A 21,945-nucleotide genomic window follows, 5' to 3' on the forward strand; every position below is an offset into this window, starting at 1 on the left:
CACAGTATCACAGTATCACAAATCTTTCCATTGATTTTGGATTTTAGTCTCAGATCACTTTTAAACCACTGATATATTTTAATCAAGTAAGAGGTTTAATCTGAAAGATTTTTTTGAACTGATTGCTCTGTTTTCTCTGTGAACCAGGATTGATGTAAAGGAGGGTGAAATTGGAAGTTTTGAGATGGGCCGCAAAGTTATTATGGTGTCCAGGAAGGATATGATGATAGCTAGGTTAAGGTGGAAGCCCTGGAGACCAAAAAAAAAAAAAAAAAAAAAAAACAAAACTATCAATACAGGCTATAATTTAGAAGTAGAGTCAAATAGGACTTGGTGATGGATAGGGAGTTGGAAAAACTGCCTTGCATTTAGGCAGAGAATTTCAGAGAATGGTGTTTTTCAATATTTTTTTCCTTTTTTCTGAAATAACTGATAGAAAAGAAACAGTAATAGACACCCTAAGCATTCCACTCACTTACTTTGACAGTGTTTCGCCTTATTAGTTTAGCTGATCTGTTGGCTACACGGTTCATTCATTCATTAATGGTTGCAAGATGCTTATTATTTACATCAACTAAATAAAGTGGACTGCAGTAGATGATCTTGACAGGAAAGTGCAATAGTTCTATCAGATTCTTATGACCTGTTATTTTCTCATCCTGATCCACCCAACTCACACTTTAGGGGGATTATTTCAATTAACTTTTTCTCCTGCTCAATGTGGTTTTCATGACCCGCTGTGGTCAGGACCAGATTTGTCTTTCAGGCTTGGTTTTTCTCTTCTCCTTATACATCTTGTGTTTCAACTAAAATTAGAGGTCTTCTTTGTTCCTTGAGGACTGTAGAATTGTATCATCCTCTGGCCTGTACTCCTATAGTTTTCCAAATGATATATTAGAATACCTTCTCTCTTAAAACTTTCTATCAGCATCAGGGCTTGGAGTGACAATAATGCATAATGATTAGGGTAATTAGTTTAAGAAGCATATATGTTTAAAAAAAAGAAGCATATATTATAATCTTGCCTCTGTTACTTAATAGACATGTGGGTTCCAGCAAGTTCCTACCTTCTTTAAGAGCCAGTTACTCTTTCTCTAGGATGAGGAAAATAGTAGTTTCTACTTAAAGTGTGGCTCTAAAAATGATATGATGTAATGCACAAATGCATTTCATAACACGTTTTACGTAAATTAGGTGTTAAATCAATGACAGGTATCAGTATCCTTATTAATGCTCACTTCAAATGCTAGAACTATATGAGAAAAGCTCATGACATCAGATTGTACTTTCAACTTGAATATGATGTCATGTGTTACTATTGTACATATATGTCTGTATATATGCATACATACATATAGAATGTTCAAAAATAATCTTATAGTTTTGCTGGTATAATAACATGACTACATATCTTGCATACTTCTTAGCACATCCCATTGTGCATTAAGATTGTGTTATATACCAAAGCATACAGTAATTTCCTGTGCTGAACATTTTCTAATCTGCCTTACATGCAATTCTTACAGAACTTGCTCATGTCTTCTTTTTTTTTTTTTAACATTGTTTGTACCTACAACGCCTGTTAAATGAGAGTTAAGCCACAGCTCTCACTCACTTTGTCACAGGTAATTGGATTTGGATGAACCCTTGGCCCTAGTTCTTTTAGATACATTCTTTCTTCCAAATCAGAGGCCAAGTACAGAGTATCAGGCTAAATTGGTGTAGTCGAGCCAGTTTAGACTGGCCATACTCAGGCCTAATACATTCTGAAATAGAGAAAGGCATGCTGGACAGTGACAGAAAAATGTCATTTGTGTGCCCACAGAAGGATGCAACCCTCAATTGACATATAAAATCATCCTGATGCATAGCTTTCTTGTTGCTGATGTCATTCTGTAATTCAGCCTTTCTACACTTGCCAGATCTCTGAGTATGATACCCTGTGCCCTTCCAAGAAATCATCCATATTTTAGTAGTTTCTGTTGCTAATAAGTAAACTATTCCTGTTGGAGACTATGTGCAGATCTCCTTTCCCTCTACATATTCTTTGCCGTGTGCCATATTTTCATCTTTTCTCATCCACAACACCTAGCTCATTGCCTTACACAGAATAGCAGTAACAATCTGGATAGTGCTCGGTTGTTTTTACCACTTCTTTATAGGGTGAATTTAACACCATATTGCTCACAGTGCTGGATTAGATGTATTTAAAAGTGAATTCAAACTAATTTCCTTCAAGGAATGTGGTAGCATTGAGGTTTTCTCTTAAGACCCCCTAGATTGTGGTGAGCCTGAATTGGGAATTACTAAATTGGACCAAAGTAGTAAAGAGCACAATTGGCTGTTTTTATAGTATGTCACATACATGTGGAGAAAAACAAGGACACTTCCTGGATTGTAATCTTACCCTGGTAAAAAATAATTTTTTCTGAAGCTGATTTGCATTCCAGAGGTCTCATTTGTTAACCAGGGAGAAAGCAGATGTTTTTATGTTGCTGGCACAGAAACATTCTAAATTTCAGATGCTAAATCCCAAACGAATGTTTCAAAGCTTTCATGGATGTATGTTTTATAAACTACAGTTTATGTGGAGTAGAAAATAAAATTTTTGAGATTTAATTGAAAAGTCTTGGTCCTGTGAAGATGGCAATGTCATGATTCTAAAGGAGAGTTATTGAAAAGTTGCAAAGTACATAATCTATCAGAGAAAATAGAATATAGATGTTAGCAGCAAGGCTCGGGAACAAGGCAGCTAAATTCTATAAATTCTATAAAACTAAATATATTCTAGAAAACTGATCATTGGTTACATAATTCTAAGTAAGTTACTCAGAATTTCTGAGGCTCAATCTCCTCATGTAAAAAAGTGGAATATGGGTGCAAATAATACTTGAAAGCTTTTAGGGAAAAGTAAATCAGATTATGGAAGTACGGGGCTTACCATAATGCCTGGCCTATAAAATTTTCATAATTCATGTGAGTTTATTGTCATTTTGTTGTAATCATTATAGACAGATTTTTCACTTGAGTTCACTTGTTCTGTGGCTCTGGTAAGAACTGGGCAGGGAAGATTATGGGATTGCATGAATGACAAAATTTATATTTATGAATAAGTGATGCATAATCATTTGAAAGGACAAACACCAAAATGTTAATTATCTTTGTTATTAAATAAGGATAATGCATATTCTTAATTCTTTTTATATGCGTTTTCCAAACTGTCTCCTGACCAAGATGGCTTTAATGTTCCCCTCAGCTTGAATAAAATTTATACTGATTTCTTCTTGACTATAGGGCCCTGACTGCCCTTCTCTTACCACACTTACTTTAGAAAACTTGCAGTTGTAAACTCTTTCTCTGTCACTTAGAGATGTAAATTGTTCACAATCAAGAGATCTCTCTCAGGACATGGGAGCATACCTTTGGAAAGTATTTTTTGAAAGATGCAGACCTTCTATCACCCTGTTTCTGTGGGATGGTAGGAACCTATCTTCAAGAAATGATAATGAGCAAACACAGATGGTCTAATGACATTGAGGGAATGCCCTGAAATATCCTCCAGTACTTCTCCATTACCTCACCCCAGCCACTGATAAATCTTCCTTCCTTCTTATTTCAATGGAGTTGTGTTCAATTTTTCTTCCCTATTGCAAAAGTCTTGAATAAATTCTTCCTTTTTGTTTAGCCTGTGCAGTACAATTTTTTTCTTTTATACTACAAACATGGTAAAAATGAAAGTACAGGGTATATTTTTGAGCAGGTGTGTGTGTGTGTGTGTGTGTGTGTGTGTACATGAAAGAATGATGTTAGCTGACAATGTTTGTTAGCTAAAAATTCTAAAGAGGAACTGAAATTCAGTCTTTTTAAAGTCATTGCCCTCAAACTTGTTTCTTAGTATATTATAATGACTATATTTCAGCAAAAACTGCCAACTTCAAAAACTCAGCTATAGGGGTGAGCTGAAGAGCACTTGGCAGCTGATAGCTTTCTAAAGCATAGCCCTCCAGTCGAAGTCCAAGTCCCTATTGGCTACTGACTTACAGAATGGCATTCAGCAAAAGACATGGTCTTCATCTAGCCTTGGTATCATTTTCCTATATCTGAAGATAAAGGGAAAAATGTTCTGAAAAGAAGTGTAGAATTAGGAATTCAAAAAAAGCAGAGCATATTTTCACTTAGAAAGAATTTCCCTCCATTAGTTTGCAAGATATATTTGCATTACAGGCCATATTTTGGCTGGTGAGAGCCACACTCTAAACTTTTCTGGCTGCCAGTGTTCTGCCTCTAGCTGTCTTTGCCTCATCTGTAAAATGGGAATGATAATAACAACGTTTGTATCATAGATTTGTTGTGAAGATAAAAAGGAATTAATATAAATAAAGCACTTGGACTTTTTTTAAAAGCATTTGTACTTTTCACTGAGCCTTGTACATAGTACTTTGATGTCAGCCCTGCTTTATTATTGTATTTAAATTAAGACGTTGCAAAGAAGAACATAGTGGCCACCAAGCAACTTGACTTGAACATGAGAATTGAGTCTGTTAAGAGTTTCTTTTTTCTTTTTCAGATTTGATTTATTTATTAGAGAAAGCACAAGCAGGGGGAGCAGCAGAGGGAGAGAGAGAAACAGGCTCCACACCAAGCAAGGAGCCCGACATGGGGCTTAAACCTAGAACCAGAGGATCATAACCCGAGTTGAAGGCAGTGCCACCCAGGCGCCCCCATTATGATTTTTTTATGGCCAAATTGTAGGAGTTTTATGACCATGAAAATACCAGAGTCACGTGTACATCTGAGGTCAAGGAATTCTCACATGATATCTCAAAAAAAAAAAAATGTTAGCAAGGAAGGAAGGAAGGAGTGTGTAATTTTTGGGTAAATGGTATATCTGTCACAATCTACATCTTCAGGGTAATTAAGTGTTCTTCTAGGTGTAGATTTCTTTTTGGTGGCATGTGTTTTATCAAATGTTTATATCGTAACTTATTTACCAATCTTCTATAATTGAGCATCTGGATTGTTTTCAATTTTTCATCATGATAATAAGTATGAGTTTATTATCTAAACTCAAAGGAAATAAAGACTGCTGATAAGGCTTCAGTTTTCAGCAGAGTATTTTATATATTTATATTTTTTCTTATTTCTGGTATTAATTTTTGAAAGGAGATATTTTTCACCCCACTTGTATTTATTTGAAGACTCATGTGAAACTTATTCATTCATGGCTTCATACCTATTTATTTCTACTGAATAACAATGTGTGCTTGTTTATGATCTCTATGTTCATTTTAGTACTTGTGAAACAGCTAATGGTTAGGTGGCTTTATTTAGGAAAATTGAAGTGTATGGCCTCTGAGGTTGCCACTCTTCATAAATTTAATATTTTTGACCAAATTTTGACTTATCATGGTTAATAAGATTTAGGGAATTCAATTAAAACTAGGCTAAATGAAATAAGGAGTAATAAACAGCATCATTAAATAGCTTTGTAGCTGAATTATCCAGAGTTCATCTCTAGGCATAGTTTGTCCCCCATTAACAACTAATTCAAATGTCAAAGTGGATGGTTTTTACTTGAATTATAGGTTTCAGTTAATTGCATAACCACATCAAATATCTTATTCCATTAAAATTGTATCTTTGTGATATCTTTTGGAGGTTTGAATGTAACAGCCAGTTGGATACTTCAAAGGAAGGAAATAGAACCTCATGATACTTTCACCAAGGCCAAGAATCCTAGCCTTGACCTTTTTCTTCTGCCTAACTCCTGCAATTTTTATTTCCACTTTAACTCACTGTTGTAAATTTTAATTTTTTAATTCCTTAAAACATCCTCATCTCAACTGATGTGCTTTATTTTATTTTCTAGAAAAGTCAAAAACTTGTAGAAAAGAAAGGTTGTGGTATTAATTGGCCCTGGCCTACAAGATTATGTGACTCTGGACTTAAGAAAATAAAATTCAAGGCCTGATTCTTTAGGCCCCAAGTCAGATGAATTCGTTTTTTTTTTTACTCAAATATTTCTTAAGGCAACAACAACAACACCAAAAAAGTAATAAGGTAGACTTCTCTTTTTTTCAAAAATTCTTTTAAAATTTTGACTAATTTCAGGACCAAGTGTAAGAAAGAAACTTACATAAAAAGGAATAGAAAGTAATCTAGCATATAGACATGGTTAAAACCGTGTATCATTCCCATGAAGAAGCTATCACAGGCAATTTGAGCAGTGGCTATGAACAAGGACTCAGGAATTACACAGCTTTTTTTTTTTTTTTTATTTCCCTAAACTTACTTCCATCAATATTACAAGGAACAGCCTTTGTTCAGATGTGTAATTATATCTGAGGGATGCATTTCTAGGTAGAATTGCTGAGTCAGGGGGATGGTCCATATAGAAATGTAATTGCTATTGCCAAATTACCCTCCAAAGGGACTGTGTCAGTCTGTAGCTCACACAGAGAGAGAATGGATGTGCTGTTTTCTTGTATATGCAATGCTACTGGGTGTTATAAAACATTATGACTTCGTTAGTTTGATAATGGAAAAACTGTGGTCTCTTTGATGGTTACATTATGTTTCTTTATGAATGAGATTATTTTCTTTTTAAAAGTCAAAGTAAATCTAAGCAGCCTTTCTTAGTGCTCCTGCATTCAACCTCAAAGTTTTATATGATATATATATTTGAAGATATAAAATACACAATGAATAATGCATACAGTGCTAGAAAAAGCATAAACACAACTAAAAATTTCCTTTGTTGTAATAATATTTTTGAAATCATAAATAGCATTCATCAAATTTTAAGTCATTTAAACACTGGCTAAATTTTACACAACTATTATAAATTTTCATAAATGGACACCTATGCTTATGTTCTGCTTAAATGTCATACTTTACTAAAATATCTGAGACTGGCCAATTTTGAAACAATGCAAATCTTTCAGTGTTTTGGAAGTTTAATTTATTAAATGTCTTATCACTTCAAATTAAATTATAAATTTGATCTTAGTGGTAATATACCCATCTGGAGTATTTTTCCAAGAAACATTTGCAGTCATTAATAGAAAGAACATATGAAATGCTATTTTTCAGTAGTAGCAACAATGGATGTTGATAAAGTTTTGTTCAAATCATTTTGATTTTAAAAATAATATATTTCTGAGGTGACTAGGTGGCTCAGTTGGTTAAGAGTCTGCCTTAGTTAGGCTCATGAGGATTCAGCCCTGAGTCAGCAGGGGGTCTGCTTCTCCCATCCCCTCCCTCCCCACTTGTATACACTTTTTCTCTCAAATAAATAAATAAAAATAATTAAAAATAATACATGTCTAATCAAAGTATTTGCTTGTCAAAGAGGCACTAATTATTATTTTTTAAAGATTTTATTTATTTGTTCATGAGAGAGACAGAAAGAGAGACAGAGAGAGAGAGAGAGAGGCAGAGACATAGGCAGAGGGAGAAGCAGGCTCCAGGCAGGGAGCCCGAAGTGGGACTCAATCCCAGGACTCCAGGATCACGCCCTGAGCCGAAGGCAGGCGAGAGGCACTAATTATTGAGAAAATAAAGTAGACTTATAGAAATACTTGTTTTCATAGTCTAGGAAATGAAAAATTTGTAAATAAGTTTTGCTTCAAAAATAAATAAAAATTTAGTTTATTTAAGGAGATAAATCAAGAGTCAAATTAAAGAAGCTGCTTGCATGGTCTTACCTATAATAATCTCTTTTTTTCTCAGCTAAAACCTTAGTTTTCCAAGCTTTCTGCAATTTCTAATGTGGCATTTATTATGAGTTTCCCACAATGCATTTAATAAATGGAGTTACAGTTTTGAAAAACAGGAACAGAATAGAAGTATTTTAAAGGCTACTTATCAGTTTCACTTGGAAAACTCCCCTGCCCCAGAACCAGTAGTCTTTTTAGCATTACTCAAATATGATGCTCTTTATTCTTGGAACATCTAGACACTCTTGACTGAACTATCTACATTTTCCTTATTTCTTTCCTCAGCAGTACCTCCATGCAAAGATAGGCATAGTATAGAAAAGCCCATGAATCTCTTATCTGCCTAATGTTTTCTGTGAGCATTATCAGTGAAACACTTGAAATAAAAAATGATTCAATCTGTTGAGTTCAGAAATTAGCTATGCATTTAATAGTTCTGTGGGATCCTATTCAGTGAGAATATTCAAGGCTTGATTTGTTAACAAAGGCTTGATTCAGGGAGACTTCCCATAGGAAACTGGGAATGTTAAAACTAAGTCAACATCTTTAGAAGAACACTAAAAGTTATCCCCGGAGCACTGGTAATTTCACATTCAGAGTTACAAATTTATTATTATCCATTAAATATAACTGGTATTTTTTCTTCAAATACTATTATGTCTTTCTCTCACTACTACCTGCTTCACTGTTTTCACTGGATCTTCATACTTTCTCTCTGTTAGAACATCCCATGTGGTGTGTAAATATGGAACCAACCACTTCCCTTATCTGGAACTGACAGGAACAGGGCTGTTTCTCTTGCTGGGGATGGCAAACTTTCTGGAAAGGGTCAGAAATATTTTTGACTTTGCAAGTCACATGGCCTCTGTTGCAAAAACTTAAGTCTGTCATTTTAGCTCAAAATTAGCCAGTGATGAGATGTAAACAAAGGGGCATGGCTGTGTTTCAATATCACTTTATTTGCAGAAACAGGCAGAGAGCCATATATGATTGACCCAGGGGCCTTAGTTCACTGACCTCTGCTTCTAATGCAATACACTAAAGTAATAAATCAATTTCAAATCTTTTAAGAGAATTAGTAACTTTAAATTTAGGCTATTATGAGGATGTAAAGTAGCAGATCTGGAAACTTCTCCATATCCTGTTTCGCAGCCCAGTGGCTTAGAGCTTGTAGAGAGGAATTTGATATCTGAAAGAAGCAGTGCACTGGTTGAACACTAACTACAGCCATACCTTTTGTCAACATTTAGTAAATTTAGTTAAAGGGACACTGTGTTTACCTAGTCAACATCCCTTCCACCCTCTCGCCTTACTAACAGAGCTTGGATTTATTCGAGGGAGAGGGGGCCATATGCCTAGCTAAAAACCTGGATTCATTCACCATACTCCTTACTTAAATGCTAATATCATGTGATATCCTTCTAGAAAATGATATACAAGTGAAGTCTAGTTGGTGCAGCTTCCAAAAAGCTGTTGTTTATGGGACTTAAAAAAGCACAGAGTCACCCTTTGCCCTTGACTCTTCTTCCTTTCTACCTGGAGTACAGTTTTGAAGTCTGATATTTCTCGGGTGTGTGGCAACCAGGATGATAAAGCCACGTGTCTAAGTTGGAAGAAACTCAAAACTGAAAGGGGATTGCACTGGGGCCTTTCTAGAGAAGGTGTAAGGACTGTGCTATATGCTTAAGCATAAATTCTTGGATTAGAGTAAAATTAACCTCATTGCATTAGGCCACTGCAGCTAAGTGTCTGATACACACAGCCCAACTGAACACTGATATCTTTAGCTTTAAAATATCATCTCTATTTACTGTGTAAGAGTAACCCGATCCAAAATTCAATTTTACACCAGATTCTAATTTCATTAATGTCTCATTTCTTTCTGTCTCTATTTTAATAGTTTCTTCTCAAAGACAGTTCAATTTCAAAATGGCATTTGGTTAGGAAATTGAAGAAACCTCAAAAACACTTTCCCTGTACTAAGACAGTCTCCATTTGCTGTATGTTCAGATTAAATAATTCTGCCTGCAATATTCTCAGCAGGTGTCACTGACCCTAAACTCAGGTATGAAAGAGTGAGGATGAAGTAGAAATTGAAAGAGCTCTTAAAAATCAATATAATGTGAGGTGGTACAAGATGCCACAATATGAGGAGTTGCCCTTGAGAAAGCAGTGGGATAGCTGGATCAGAGTGCACCAGGTCACGTTTTCTTTAGGAACCGAACAGGGAGCAGGTGACCATGAAGGAGGCGTATAATCGGGAAATAATGTTACAGAGCAGATAACAACTTGCTAATAAAGATGATATCACGACAGCAACTGCACAATCTGCAGGAGGGCAGAGGTTTGCCGTGGGATTCTTGTAAGATTTCCTTTTTAGACTCTTAGGGCTTCAGTGCAAATCATTTATTTCCTAACACTTTTCCACAAAGGGTGTGATTAATTCTCTTGATCTTTAACAGATAAAATAGTCCCTTAAGGCCTTGATATGGGACTAGGAATGCCAGAGATAGAAATGAACCTACCAAAAACATTCTTAACCCATTTGATACCTTATCACATTAACCCTTTGAGACCCTTTCTAACTCTACATTTTGACCCTTGGAAGTGTTTCTAAAAGACAAGGATTTGTAAACTTGACTTGAACATTTTTTTTAGCATGAACAATACATTTTAAAGATAAATTATAAATAATTTACATACTAAACTATAAAAAATGTTTGAAACATCTGACCCACTCTACTTTTTCTCTAAGGAGCTAGTTGAAGTTTTAAGATCCTGTTAGATGAGGAAAAGTGTGTATTTTCTTGATCTACATTCTTGTATTTATTCACCATGGTTTAGACAGTGACAGAATGCAGAATTATTTTTTGAGGTTTTATTAACTAAATATGAATCTAATCAGATGTTTACACAAGTCATTACCTCTAATTAATGAATTTCTATTTGTTCATTTCAGAAATGCTGGATTTCTCAAAACCTAGACATACGTTCTGCAGACCCTTAATGGGAGTTAATAGTATTCTAATATGGTAGATGTTTTCTTATCATGCTGAAGGGTGGGATTAAAAGCTCTTTGAATTTTACTACTTTTCTAACACGGTGAAGGGTGGGATTCATGGTGAAGTAACATGGTTACTTTTCTAACATGGTGAAGGGTGGGATTAAAAGCTCTTTGAATTTTACTACTAAGCCAGTTTTAAAAGCAATTTCCATTCACTCATAACCAAAGTACTTTCTTTATAATGCTGCTAATCATTTCACAACAATCACCAGATATTGATGTTGCTGTCTTATTGGCTATATTCTTGCCTGATATAACATGGCTCGCAAAAGTACTAAAAACTTTATGCCATGGTACGGAAAAGAAATAAACCTACCATTAAAAATCCAATAAATGTGCATGCCTTGTACCACAGCTGACTTGGATCTTGACTATAATAGCTAGAGGATGGAAGGAACTTCCCGGAAGGAATGGAAACACAAGAGCTATCTATTTTCTGTTTGAAGACTTCTCAGGGGATCCTGGGCATTGGAGGGGGATGGCATGGTGACTTGTCAGGGGCATACACCTTGCACATCTTAGTATATTCTCTCCTTAAGCCACGGAGGTTATCTCAGGTTATTTTGGATTATTAAAAATTGTCTTTTATATGAACCAACATTTTCAGGTTATTTTAGTATCTACAGACATCCCCAAACTTACACTTGGAAAATGATGTCTTCAGACCTGGCCATATCTCTCCCGAATATTACACTTATCCAGTGTCAGAGTCCAGAAATGACTCCAACAAGGAGTCTCTAGATCCTAATTGTCAAAGCACAGTGGGCTGGCCATCAGCAATTAGGTTTAGAGTCTGGCAATTCCTATTACAGCAAGAATATGAAGAATCCTCCAGAAGCAGTTATAAAGTATTTAACTTAACATTTATGAAGAAATGGATGGAGGCTGAGTATCTGCCCCAAGTTCATTTCTCCACACCTATTATTTGCTCACTTGTGGTTCTTGGAGGAGTAAATTGTACCAGAGGGAATATGCTCAGGTGCATTCGTTCCAGAACACAGCAGGGAACTCTTCCTGGTGAGTAGCCCAAACTGTATCTTCTGAGAAGATGGGAGACCTTAAGATATTTTAGTTCATCTCACTGTGTTTATATGGCTACCAGATCACATAAAAAATGACATGCAAAAAAGTTCCATTTCAACATGTAGAAGTCTTCTGAGAAATAATAAGGACTTTTTATATAATTTAATTCTTGCATCTTGATCATATTTTTGTTCAAATTATGCCCTCTCCTATTTTGTTTTAATTTTTTTGCCCTCTCCTAGATTATTGTTAATTATCTATAAGTGTCTCCCAGATCATTTTGATAAAAACATTTCCAAACAACGAACAATATCTCAGAACTGGATAGACTTTTCAATATTTTTTATTTATTTATTTATGATAGGCACACAGTGAGAGAGAGAGAGAGGCAGAGACACAGGCAGAGGGAGAAGCAGGTTCCATGCACCGGGAGCCCGACGTGGGACTCCATCCCGGGTCTCCAGGATCGTGCCCTGGGCCAAAGGCAGGCGCCAAACCGCTGCACCACCCAGGGATCCCAGACTTTTCATTTCATAAAATGAAACTATTATAAATGTCTAAAATTTTACATAAACTCTTCTAACTTCCCCTTGCTTTTATGAAGGTCAGACATCCTGTTTTCCAGTCACAGTTCTTTTCTTGGTATCTGCTTTGGTGTGGATCATGCCATTTAACCTTCTATGTTTGTTTCTTTGTCTCTAAACTGAGGTTAATAATTTTGACCTTTTGCACTGGGGCTTTGCTCCTCTGTGAAGAAAAACATTAATGCCAGCAAAGTACTCTGGGATCTGTGGATGAAAGTGCAGGAATGGAAGGAATTATTCTGTTTAAGGGAGGAAAAAAGTGGATACACTTGAGTAAATCTGTTTCACACGTGCTGTTCTGCTCCAGCAAAGGTGAATGGGGCGTGGTTTCCAGAGTGGGCAGATGCTCACATGCATGGTCTGACTGGTAGACAATAATATTGGGGACATTACCATTCAAAGCACATAGAGACTCACTGACCTGATCAATTTGCCTATTCATTTATTTATTCATGGCTGAATTCCACTTGCAATGCGTGTGCCAAGCATTCATGTTGGCAGGTAGGGAGATAAAGATTGCTTAGTTTGTGCTCTTAAAATTAAGCTGAGAAAAAAATTAAATTCCAAATATTTCATAATTGTGTTTTAGCAAATAAATCTCCCTAAGCCTTATGTTACTTTTTGTTGAGAGCAAATGAAATGCCTTGTGAAACTAGAGAAGATATGCGAGGACTGCTTTACTTCCTTTTACTTGACCCCTGCATCTGCCCTTCATTAAATTGCTTTTGATCTGAGCAAGGACGATGGCAGGTAGCCTCTCTTCAGGACCAGGAAGACCATCTGTTCTGCAATTTCTCTTTTAAATTCCTTTACAAAATACAAGGATGTGAATTAGATGTCTCCATTTCTTTCTAGGAAACACTTTTACCCTCTTTCCTGATCGAGGTCCATTTTAAATAGTAGTAATACCCAAGAGCAAATAAGATTCATCAAAAAAGAGTCTGCCAAAAAATCATAATTGAATCTAAAATTTATAATTTTCTTCAGTAGTGAAAATGATGGAATTACAGAAATTACATGTTTCAATTAAATATTACAAATTGGTCAAGACAAGGGTGAGGAACATACCCAGTATGCTTCCTTCTCCTATCTTCTCCTTTAGAAAAGACTACACCTACCAGTTCTGTGAAGTCCCGATGCAAACCACTCAAACACTCTGCTTTCAGTAAGAGTATCGAGTGTTTGTAATGTCTCCCCATTGCCAAATAAGTCAAGGGCTCTTCATTTATGCTGCTTCCCAAAGATCCCTTTTAGAAAAGGTAACACCTACCAGTTTTGTAAAATCCAAATGAAAACAACTCAAATACTCTGTTTTCAGTAAGAAAATCAACCAAGTGTTTTTAATGGTTCCCCCATTGCCAGGTAAATCAAGGACTTCTATTTTTGCTGCTTCCCAAAAATCCATAAAATCTTTTTTTAAAAAAACATTGTATTTATTTATTCATGAGAGACATAGAGAAAGAGAGGCAGAGACATAGGCAGAGGGAGAAGAAGGCTCCATGCAGGGAGCCTGATGTGGGACTTGACTCTGGGACTCCAGGACCACACCCTGAGCCAAAGGCAGACACTCAACTGCTGAGACACCCAGGTGTCCCAAGATCCATAAAATCTGACCAGTGCTTACCTCTAAAAGTAATAATAGTTCATACTCATTGAGCATTTGCTATATATCAGGTGCTGTGCTCAGTGTTTTACCTTTATCAACTCAAATAATAATTCCAAGAACTCTACATGGTAAATGGTGATAGTTTGCCAGGTTACAAATGTGTAAACTGAAGTTTGGGAATAAGTAACCTTAGATACCCAAAGCTAGTGAATGACAGAGACAAAATACAAATTCAGGTCTGACTGATTTCACAATCCTTCTCTTAACTCCTACACTGTGTTGTCTACTATCCAACACCTCTAGACATCAGACAGACACTGTCTTATTGCCTAATGATAGGGATTTTAGGTGCTATTCTCTGTCTTCCTTACTCCCCATCCCAGTGAGGCTCAACTTCACCTGCTCTAACCTATTCACCGAGTCCCTGCTGATAAGCAATGATTACTGGACTTTCTACAGTTCTTTGTAAATGTGTGAGGTAGCATTTTTTTTTTCTGAAATGTGTTTGTCTTGTGCTGTTCTCAATAAGAACAGATCTACTCTATACCCTCAAAGAACTTTTTTTTTTTTTCCAATTGGTTTGTTTTCTGTTTAAACAGAGGTAGGTTACGGGCAATTATAATCCATGCCATTGTTTAAATAATTGTATTTTTATCAGAATAGGAGGAGAAAAGTAGAAATTTGGGAAAACTCAAGCTAAAATAGGAGTTTGACAAAATATATTCCCTAGATTCTTGGAAGTTTTCCTTATCTGTCCAGTTCTCTTTTCATTAGACAAATCAACTGTTGGAAGAGTCTCTTATAATAGGCATGATCCCCTTAGTGTAACCTATTCCAGATGTATGGTATTTGCGATTAGCATCCTGTTGTATTGTAGAAGGTCATTGAAAACTCCTAATATAATGGTGGATTTAACTTTTTCTCCTTGCAGTTTTATCCATTTTTGCTTTGTGTATTTTGAAGCTTTGTTATTAGGCATAGAAACATTTATGTTTGTTTTGTCATTGTGATTTATTTACTCCTTATCATTATGAAATAACCCTTTTATTCCTAGTAATATATCTGCTCTAAAATATACTCTGCTTGATAGTGATTGAGTCTCTTCAGCTTTTTTTTGCACTAGTGTTGACATAGTGTATCTTTTACTATTCTTTTAACCTGTTGTATCTGTATTTTAAAATTTGTTTTTGTGGTCAACGTATAGTTGGGGCTTACTTTTTAATCCAAACTGATACTAACTTTTCATTTCAGTGTTTAACCATTTACATTTAATTTGATTAGTGATATATTTAGATCTTAATTGTTTGCTAAACCATTATATTTGCTATTTGTTTTGTAACTGTCCCATCTATTTTGCCTTTCTTGATACTTTTTTTCTGCCTTCTTTTGGATCAGGTAAACATAATGATTTACTTTTATCTTCTTTGTTATCCTATTGGCTAAAACTCTTTGTTTTATTATACTAATGGTTGCGATAGAACATATTGTGCACTTCTTTACTTATCACGGTCTGCCTTCACTTGTTACTCTACCATTTCATGTACTGAATAAGACCTTTCAACATATTTGTTATTTCTGCCTTCTCAGGTTTTATGCTGTTGTTGTCAAACATTTTAATTATAAATTTGTTAGAAATTCTCGGAAACATAGTTATTATTTTTGCTTAAATTATCTAAATACATTCAAATATTAAGAAATATGTCTTATTTATCCTGTAGTCACTATTTCTAGTGTTTATTCTTTTGTGTAGACATGCATTTCTATGTGGTATTATTTTCCTTTTGCCCATTGATATTCTTTAACATATTCTTTTTGTGTGCTCCTAAATTCTTCTAGTTTTTCTTGTCTTAAAATATCTTTATTTCATCTTCTTTAAAAAAAAATATTTGTGGGGCACCTGGATGACTCAGTTGGTTAAGTGTCAGACTCTTAGTTTCAGTTCAGGTTATGATCTCAGGGTCATGAGACTGAGCCCCATGTTGGGATCCCTGCTCAGCACAGAGTCTGCTTGAGGCTCTGTCCCTCTCTCTCTGCTCCTCCCCCTGCTTATGTGTTCTCTCTTTCTCTCTCTCTAAAAGAAAATAAAGAAAACTTTTTTTTTAGAAAATTTTTTTAAAGAGATATTTTCACTAAACATAAAATTTTATTTTGAGAAGTTTTTAATTTTCTTCTTCAAGCAATTTAAATATGTTGCTCCATTGTATCGTTTCTCATTTATATTGTTTCCAGTAAGAATTCTTTTCCATCCTCCTCTTTGTTCTGTATAGGAATATGTCACTTCTCTTTAGATGTTTTCGAAAATTACACCTTTTTATTTATTTGGTTTTAAAAAATTTGATAACAACAAGTGTTGGTATAGTTTCTTGCACTTGAGATTTGAGGAAGATTTGTGGGTTTTTAGTCTTCAGGAAATTTGGAAAATTTTCACCATTACATTTGCAAATATTCCCTCTCCCTTCTTCAGAGACTCCAATTGCACAATGGTTCAGTTGATCACCATCTTTTATCTACTTTTTGAACACATAGGATACAGTTAAAACTGTCCTAGTGCACTCTTCTGCCAATTCTAGCATCTGTTCAGTTCTGTATTGGTCTTTATTATCTTCTTCATTTTAGGCTGTACTTTCTTGATAATCATTGCATGCTTAGTAATCTTTGATTGGATGTTTATGTTATTAATTTTCTTTGTTTTTGATGAATATTTTTGTATTCTTATAAGTTTGTTTAAATTTGATTCTGAAATGCAGTTAAGTTATTGCAGTCAGGTGCATACTTGTATTTCTTGCTTTTATAATTTGCTAGGCAAATCTAAATTAGTGCTCAATCCACAGAAAATTATTCTCTACTGAAGCAAGATTTCCCTGATTTTTTTTTTTTTTAAGTAGGCTTCATGACTGGTGTGGAGTGCAATGCAGGCCTTGTGCTCATGACCCTGAGATCAAGACCTGATCTGAGACAAGAGTTGGACACTTGACTGAGTCACTCAGATGCCCCAAGATTTCCTTGAATTCTAAACTCAATGTCGCATGAGTTTTTCCAGTTTTGTTGGTGAGAACAGGCACTATTCCTAAACCTATATGAATGCTAGGTATTGCTGCCATTAATTCTTTCAGGTGGCCCTTTTCTTGGATTTGAGTAATTTTCTCACTGCAATTCAGTACACTGAAAATTTGAGGGGATCCCTCTGTAGATCTGTGGAGTTTGTTGCTGTGCAGCCTTCAGCATTAAGCATTTATTAAGCCAAATCTGTGGCTAGATGTCTTTAAACAAAATCTCTTCCAGTTTTCTGTGTTCCTTAAATGCATTTTAACTTTACTGACTTCCTTAACACAACAAATCTCAACCTCCCCAGTCTGTCTTAACTTTTCCTGTATGCTTCGAAAGCATCTTGTGTCTACCCCTATTAAGAAACTAAACACTAGCTTATAAAAATATCTATTCACCCATCTGTCTCCCTTGAAGGGAAAATTATTGATTTGACAATTTTATGTCCCTATTATATGGTAGTAGTTGACAGTATTTGTTGTTGGATGAATAAGACAGAATTCTCAATCATTTCTATAACTCAGAGATAGAAGTACAGTCTTAGAATCTGGGACACTAATGGAAGAAATAAAAGGTGTACCTGCAAGTTTCAAAGAAGTTTCCAGTCAAGTGTCAGTTATGAGTAAACGAATAAATTTCATCTTCTAGGCTATTTAGGTTTTACATACAAGTAATATCAAACATTAAATAAATATAGAGTATTTATGTGGGCTCTTAAATTGTGTAGAACAATTTCCAAAAGGTCTTTGCTTACAAGGCAAGCTTTCACTTCAAAAACTAGATTATTATTATATGGAGTCTGAGGAAGTGTGAGTAGGAGGATAAGTAAGAATGGAGATTTAAAAAGCCTTTCTCCCTTCTGGCCAAGGCTCTCTTAACACTTAGACATTCTGCATTTATCAGCTCTAGAGAACTGTTGATCTTTTTTTTTTTTTTTTTACACATGGGCCATCATTTTATTTCTTGAAATTTTCTGTTATTTAAAAGCTTCTGAAGCACTTGTCAAAAATTGAATTCAGATTGACTCCACTATTCCCCCTGTAGCTATTTATAGTTCTATGAATCTCTCTCTCTCTTTTTAAAATTTATTTATTGAGAGCTGGAGGGAGGGGCAGAGGGAGAGGGACAAAGAGCAGACTCAAGCAGAGCGCAATGCAGGGCTCCATCTCATTACCTTGATTTCCTGACCTGAGCTGAAACCAAGAGTTGGACACTTAACCGACTAAGCCACCCAGGCACCCTTTGTTCTTTGTGCTTAGAATATTCTCTCTTTGAAAAGTTCATCTTGCCTCCTTCTTTAGATACTTAGCCAAGATGTGGTTATCTGGCCACCATTTCCCATAAGCATGTCCTCTTTCAGGAAAAAGCTAACAATCATTAAAATTGGGGCTCTTGCTTTATGGTGGGCCACAGTCCAGTACAGCATTATTACCTCACTTGAGAGCTATGTGGTCTTTGCCATTCCTGGGAAATATCGCCTATACCTGATTTGGAAAATGAAAATAAATTAAATGAGTATAGATTTCAGACAGTTTAAAATCATTTTGTATTGGTTAAGAGAGGCTAATGTTCAAATATCTTCTCAATTCAGGATTAAGCACCAAACTTCAAGATGTTCATTTGATTGTAGTTGTTTCTCAATTTGTTCAATGTCATTAGGTGTGTTTAGTGGACAGTTCTGAGGTGGAAATCCAAACAGCTAATGAGTAACATCCAATTTCCATGTAAGCCAATTGTTTTAGAGAAAGAATTAATTAAAAGAAGTGGTAGGTTAATTTAAATCAAGCAAGGCCAAGCATCTATCTTGAGCTTATGTCCCTGACCCATTTTTATCTTCTGGATACGATATAGAAATCTGCATTGGATAAATAACTCCATCAGGAAAAAATTAGTTAAGGATCACATTTAGAGCTTTGAACTAAATCTTTCACATTAACAGATGCTCTTAAATGAAACAAGCTCATTTCATCAAGTGTATTTAATAGCATCAATTTTCATGAATAAGAGTAAGTGTATTTTACAAATGAGAGGACCAGGGGCAGTGGTGAGAGGAAAGTTCACCCTGTAACCTCCTCTCCCTTCATACCCCTTCATATTTTTCCACTTATATTTCACAGGCACCTAAATGATTGCAGATATGTAGCTAGGATGGTTCCAACAAGAACTGGGGTCCAACTTGGCCACACATTTCTATGGTGATTGTGACAAGCTTTGATAAATAAGCCATTTGCCAACTAAATGTATCTTAAAGAGGAGAATAACATTGATGGAAAAGGCACTTTTTACTCTATCCAGAAAATCACCTCTGTACCCAGGACAAAGTTTAATAAAGAGCCTCATGGATGGAAAAATTATTGCTTATTTATATACCCTTTCTGTTTTTCTTCTCTGTCCATAGAGACTGAAGGAATTAAAGCAACGAGAATTTGCTCGAAACGTAGCTTCAAAGTCATGGAAAGATGAGAAGAAACAAGAAAAAGCTCTTAAACGGCTTCACCAGCTAGCTGAATTAAGACAACAATCTGAATGGTAAGAATTAGAGGTTTCTTGGGTCGTTCAAAACTGTTTTCAATCATTGGGGAAATGTCTAAGATGAATTTACTTGATTCACTGTTAAAATGTAAACAAATTATGATTTATCAAAAGATATGTTTAAGGGGAAATGTTTTAGTAGTTAAAAGCTCATAAATTAGCTACTTTGGCATCTAAATTTTTTGTTTCCCAATATTGTTAATTTTATGTGCTCTTTAATTAAATAAAGATTCTAATAAGCTAGCACTTATTCTATCCAGTTGATTTAAATGGTACCATATAGTTCCTCAGTAATAATTTTAAGTTTTATAATAATAATTTTAAAAACCATATGTAAGAGTGCATCTTTTGGGGGAGGAAATAAATCTACATTTCCCTGGACACACCTGAATCTCAAATAAATACCACTACCATTGTCCGGATGACAAAAGATGTAATTAATGCAGTTAAATTTACCACAGCATGTCATTTAAATTGATAATTAAAACACATGTTATACTAATATATTCTTGTAGCTGAAAAATAACTGTTTTACGTAAGCTTGGAACTGCTGAATGTTTCAAAGTGAGGAGATTGTTACCTGGAACTCAATTAAATTTTCAGGTTGTGATTTGTGTTCATATGAATCATAATGTAGAACCATCTAATGTAGCTAATTAATGCAGTTGACAGGAACCTGGCCAATTGTGAAATTTATAGTTCTGTGCCACAATTTAAACCCCTGTTGTTGAAATGAAAAACAATATGCATAAGTTTGGGAATGAATGACTTGAATTATTGAGCATCATAAAATATTAGACCTCAGATTTGATTCTAAGAAAATATTTATTTTAAGGATCAACTGATGAGTTAAATTATATTCATGTATTTGTGCCACTCTCTTAGAACAATTTAATTAATTTATCAAAATACATAAAAGATAATCATATTAAAAATAAGAGAGAAATTAATATAAAAGAAAAATAAAGTTGAAAAAATATCTGTCCAGAAGTGAGGTTAACATAAAAAGGCATGCTCTGAGGTCCTCTGCGATCAAAGAATCAGGACATGAAACTGGTACTGAACTTTCTACCTGCCAACACAATGAGGATCTTATGTTATTCAAACACACTGTCAATAAGATCTCAGACAGTCCTTGTAAAACAGAACTCAGAAGGAAAATCTAATGAAAATTATGGTAGCATGAAGGAAAAAAATCTGAGGAATATGTTAATTATTGGATGACTTATGGTATTATTGTAAGATTGCAAAAAAGGGCAAACCTTATTGTAGAGAGACAATCTTTAGGTAGGTCCTTTAAGGCCAAACAACAAAAAATCTGAGTAGCCTTAATAAACATAACTTTGGTTATTTTATTAGTAGAAAGTTGTCACACTTCTGCATTTTTACTTACCCATTCCATATTTTCCTTTGGGAGAAATAATGGTGGTGATGGTTATGATGCTTTTGTTTAAAAGTTCTGAGTTTGCAAAGCTACCCATGATGTGTCTTTCAAATTAAAAACATATTAAAATTGATTAGATGGGGGTTGAGCTGAAAATCATATTAAGTAAAAAAAAAAAAAAAAAGAAAAGAAAAGAAAAGAAAAGAAAACCCACATACTAAAGCACATACCTTTATAGAATAGGCAGGCTCTTTAGGTTCCATTTTTTTATTTTTTATTTTTTGTATTGTTAGGGAAACGATAGGTGTCTAGCTTTCCACACACAATAGTTGGAATTAGGAAAATTACTGCACTCTTTTCTCCTACCTGCCATCCGCCCTCCAGCCAATTATTCTCTCTGCTTAAGCAGCCTCATGGCCTAGGGAAGTCACTTAATAGAATTATTTAATATTTTCATGTTGGCAGCTGAATTGAAAAATGAAAGTAAGGAATAAAATTAAAAAGAAAAAAATCATCTGTATTACTACCCCTCTCCTGAACCACCTTTCTCCGTCCATTATTCTCACAACAAAGGCTTCTACATAGGATGATGAAGATAACAAGAAAATTCTTCTATGACCCTATGGAGAAGAGAAGAGAATTTCCTAGTTGTACGAATATTCAAATTGAACTGCTGAAAAAAATAATAGTAGAAAACTGGTAATCAATCTTATAAAGGGCACTCAACTTTGGCCATCTCTTGGATAATTCAACCCTGGCTGGTTCCTCAGGTTGGAGATGGAGAGTCATTCTGTTTGTAAGCTTTACTATGTGTAAATTAAAGTATATGAACATTTTTCCAAATTTCAAAAATCATAGGATCATTGACTCCGAAAATATGGAATTCCTTATATATGAGCTGGATAATGTGGGGCATTAGCATATTGCATCATTTAAAGAAATTATGTTGTTTTAAATGTCTTGTTTCCTGTTTAGAAAGTATATTTTGC

General features: G+C 34.9%; 1 protein-coding gene across 1 annotated transcript in view; it reads left to right on the forward strand.

Annotated features, from left to right (window-relative positions):
- ZNF804B (zinc finger protein 804B) overlaps positions 1-21,945 on the forward strand; it is a 496,855-nt gene that overhangs the window by 467,736 nt on the left and 7,174 nt on the right. Inside the window, exon 3 of the mRNA XM_055307513.1 lies at positions 19,439-19,569. Coding sequence (XP_055163488.1) covers positions 19,439-19,569 — 131 coding nt within the window. The remainder of the gene's footprint in view (positions 1-19,438; positions 19,570-21,945) is intronic.

The sequence above is a fragment of the Nyctereutes procyonoides genome, unplaced genomic scaffold, assembly GCF_905146905.1.
Source record: "Nyctereutes procyonoides isolate TBG_1078 unplaced genomic scaffold, NYPRO_anot_genome, whole genome shotgun sequence".
NCBI lineage: Eukaryota > Metazoa > Chordata > Mammalia > Carnivora > Canidae > Nyctereutes > Nyctereutes procyonoides.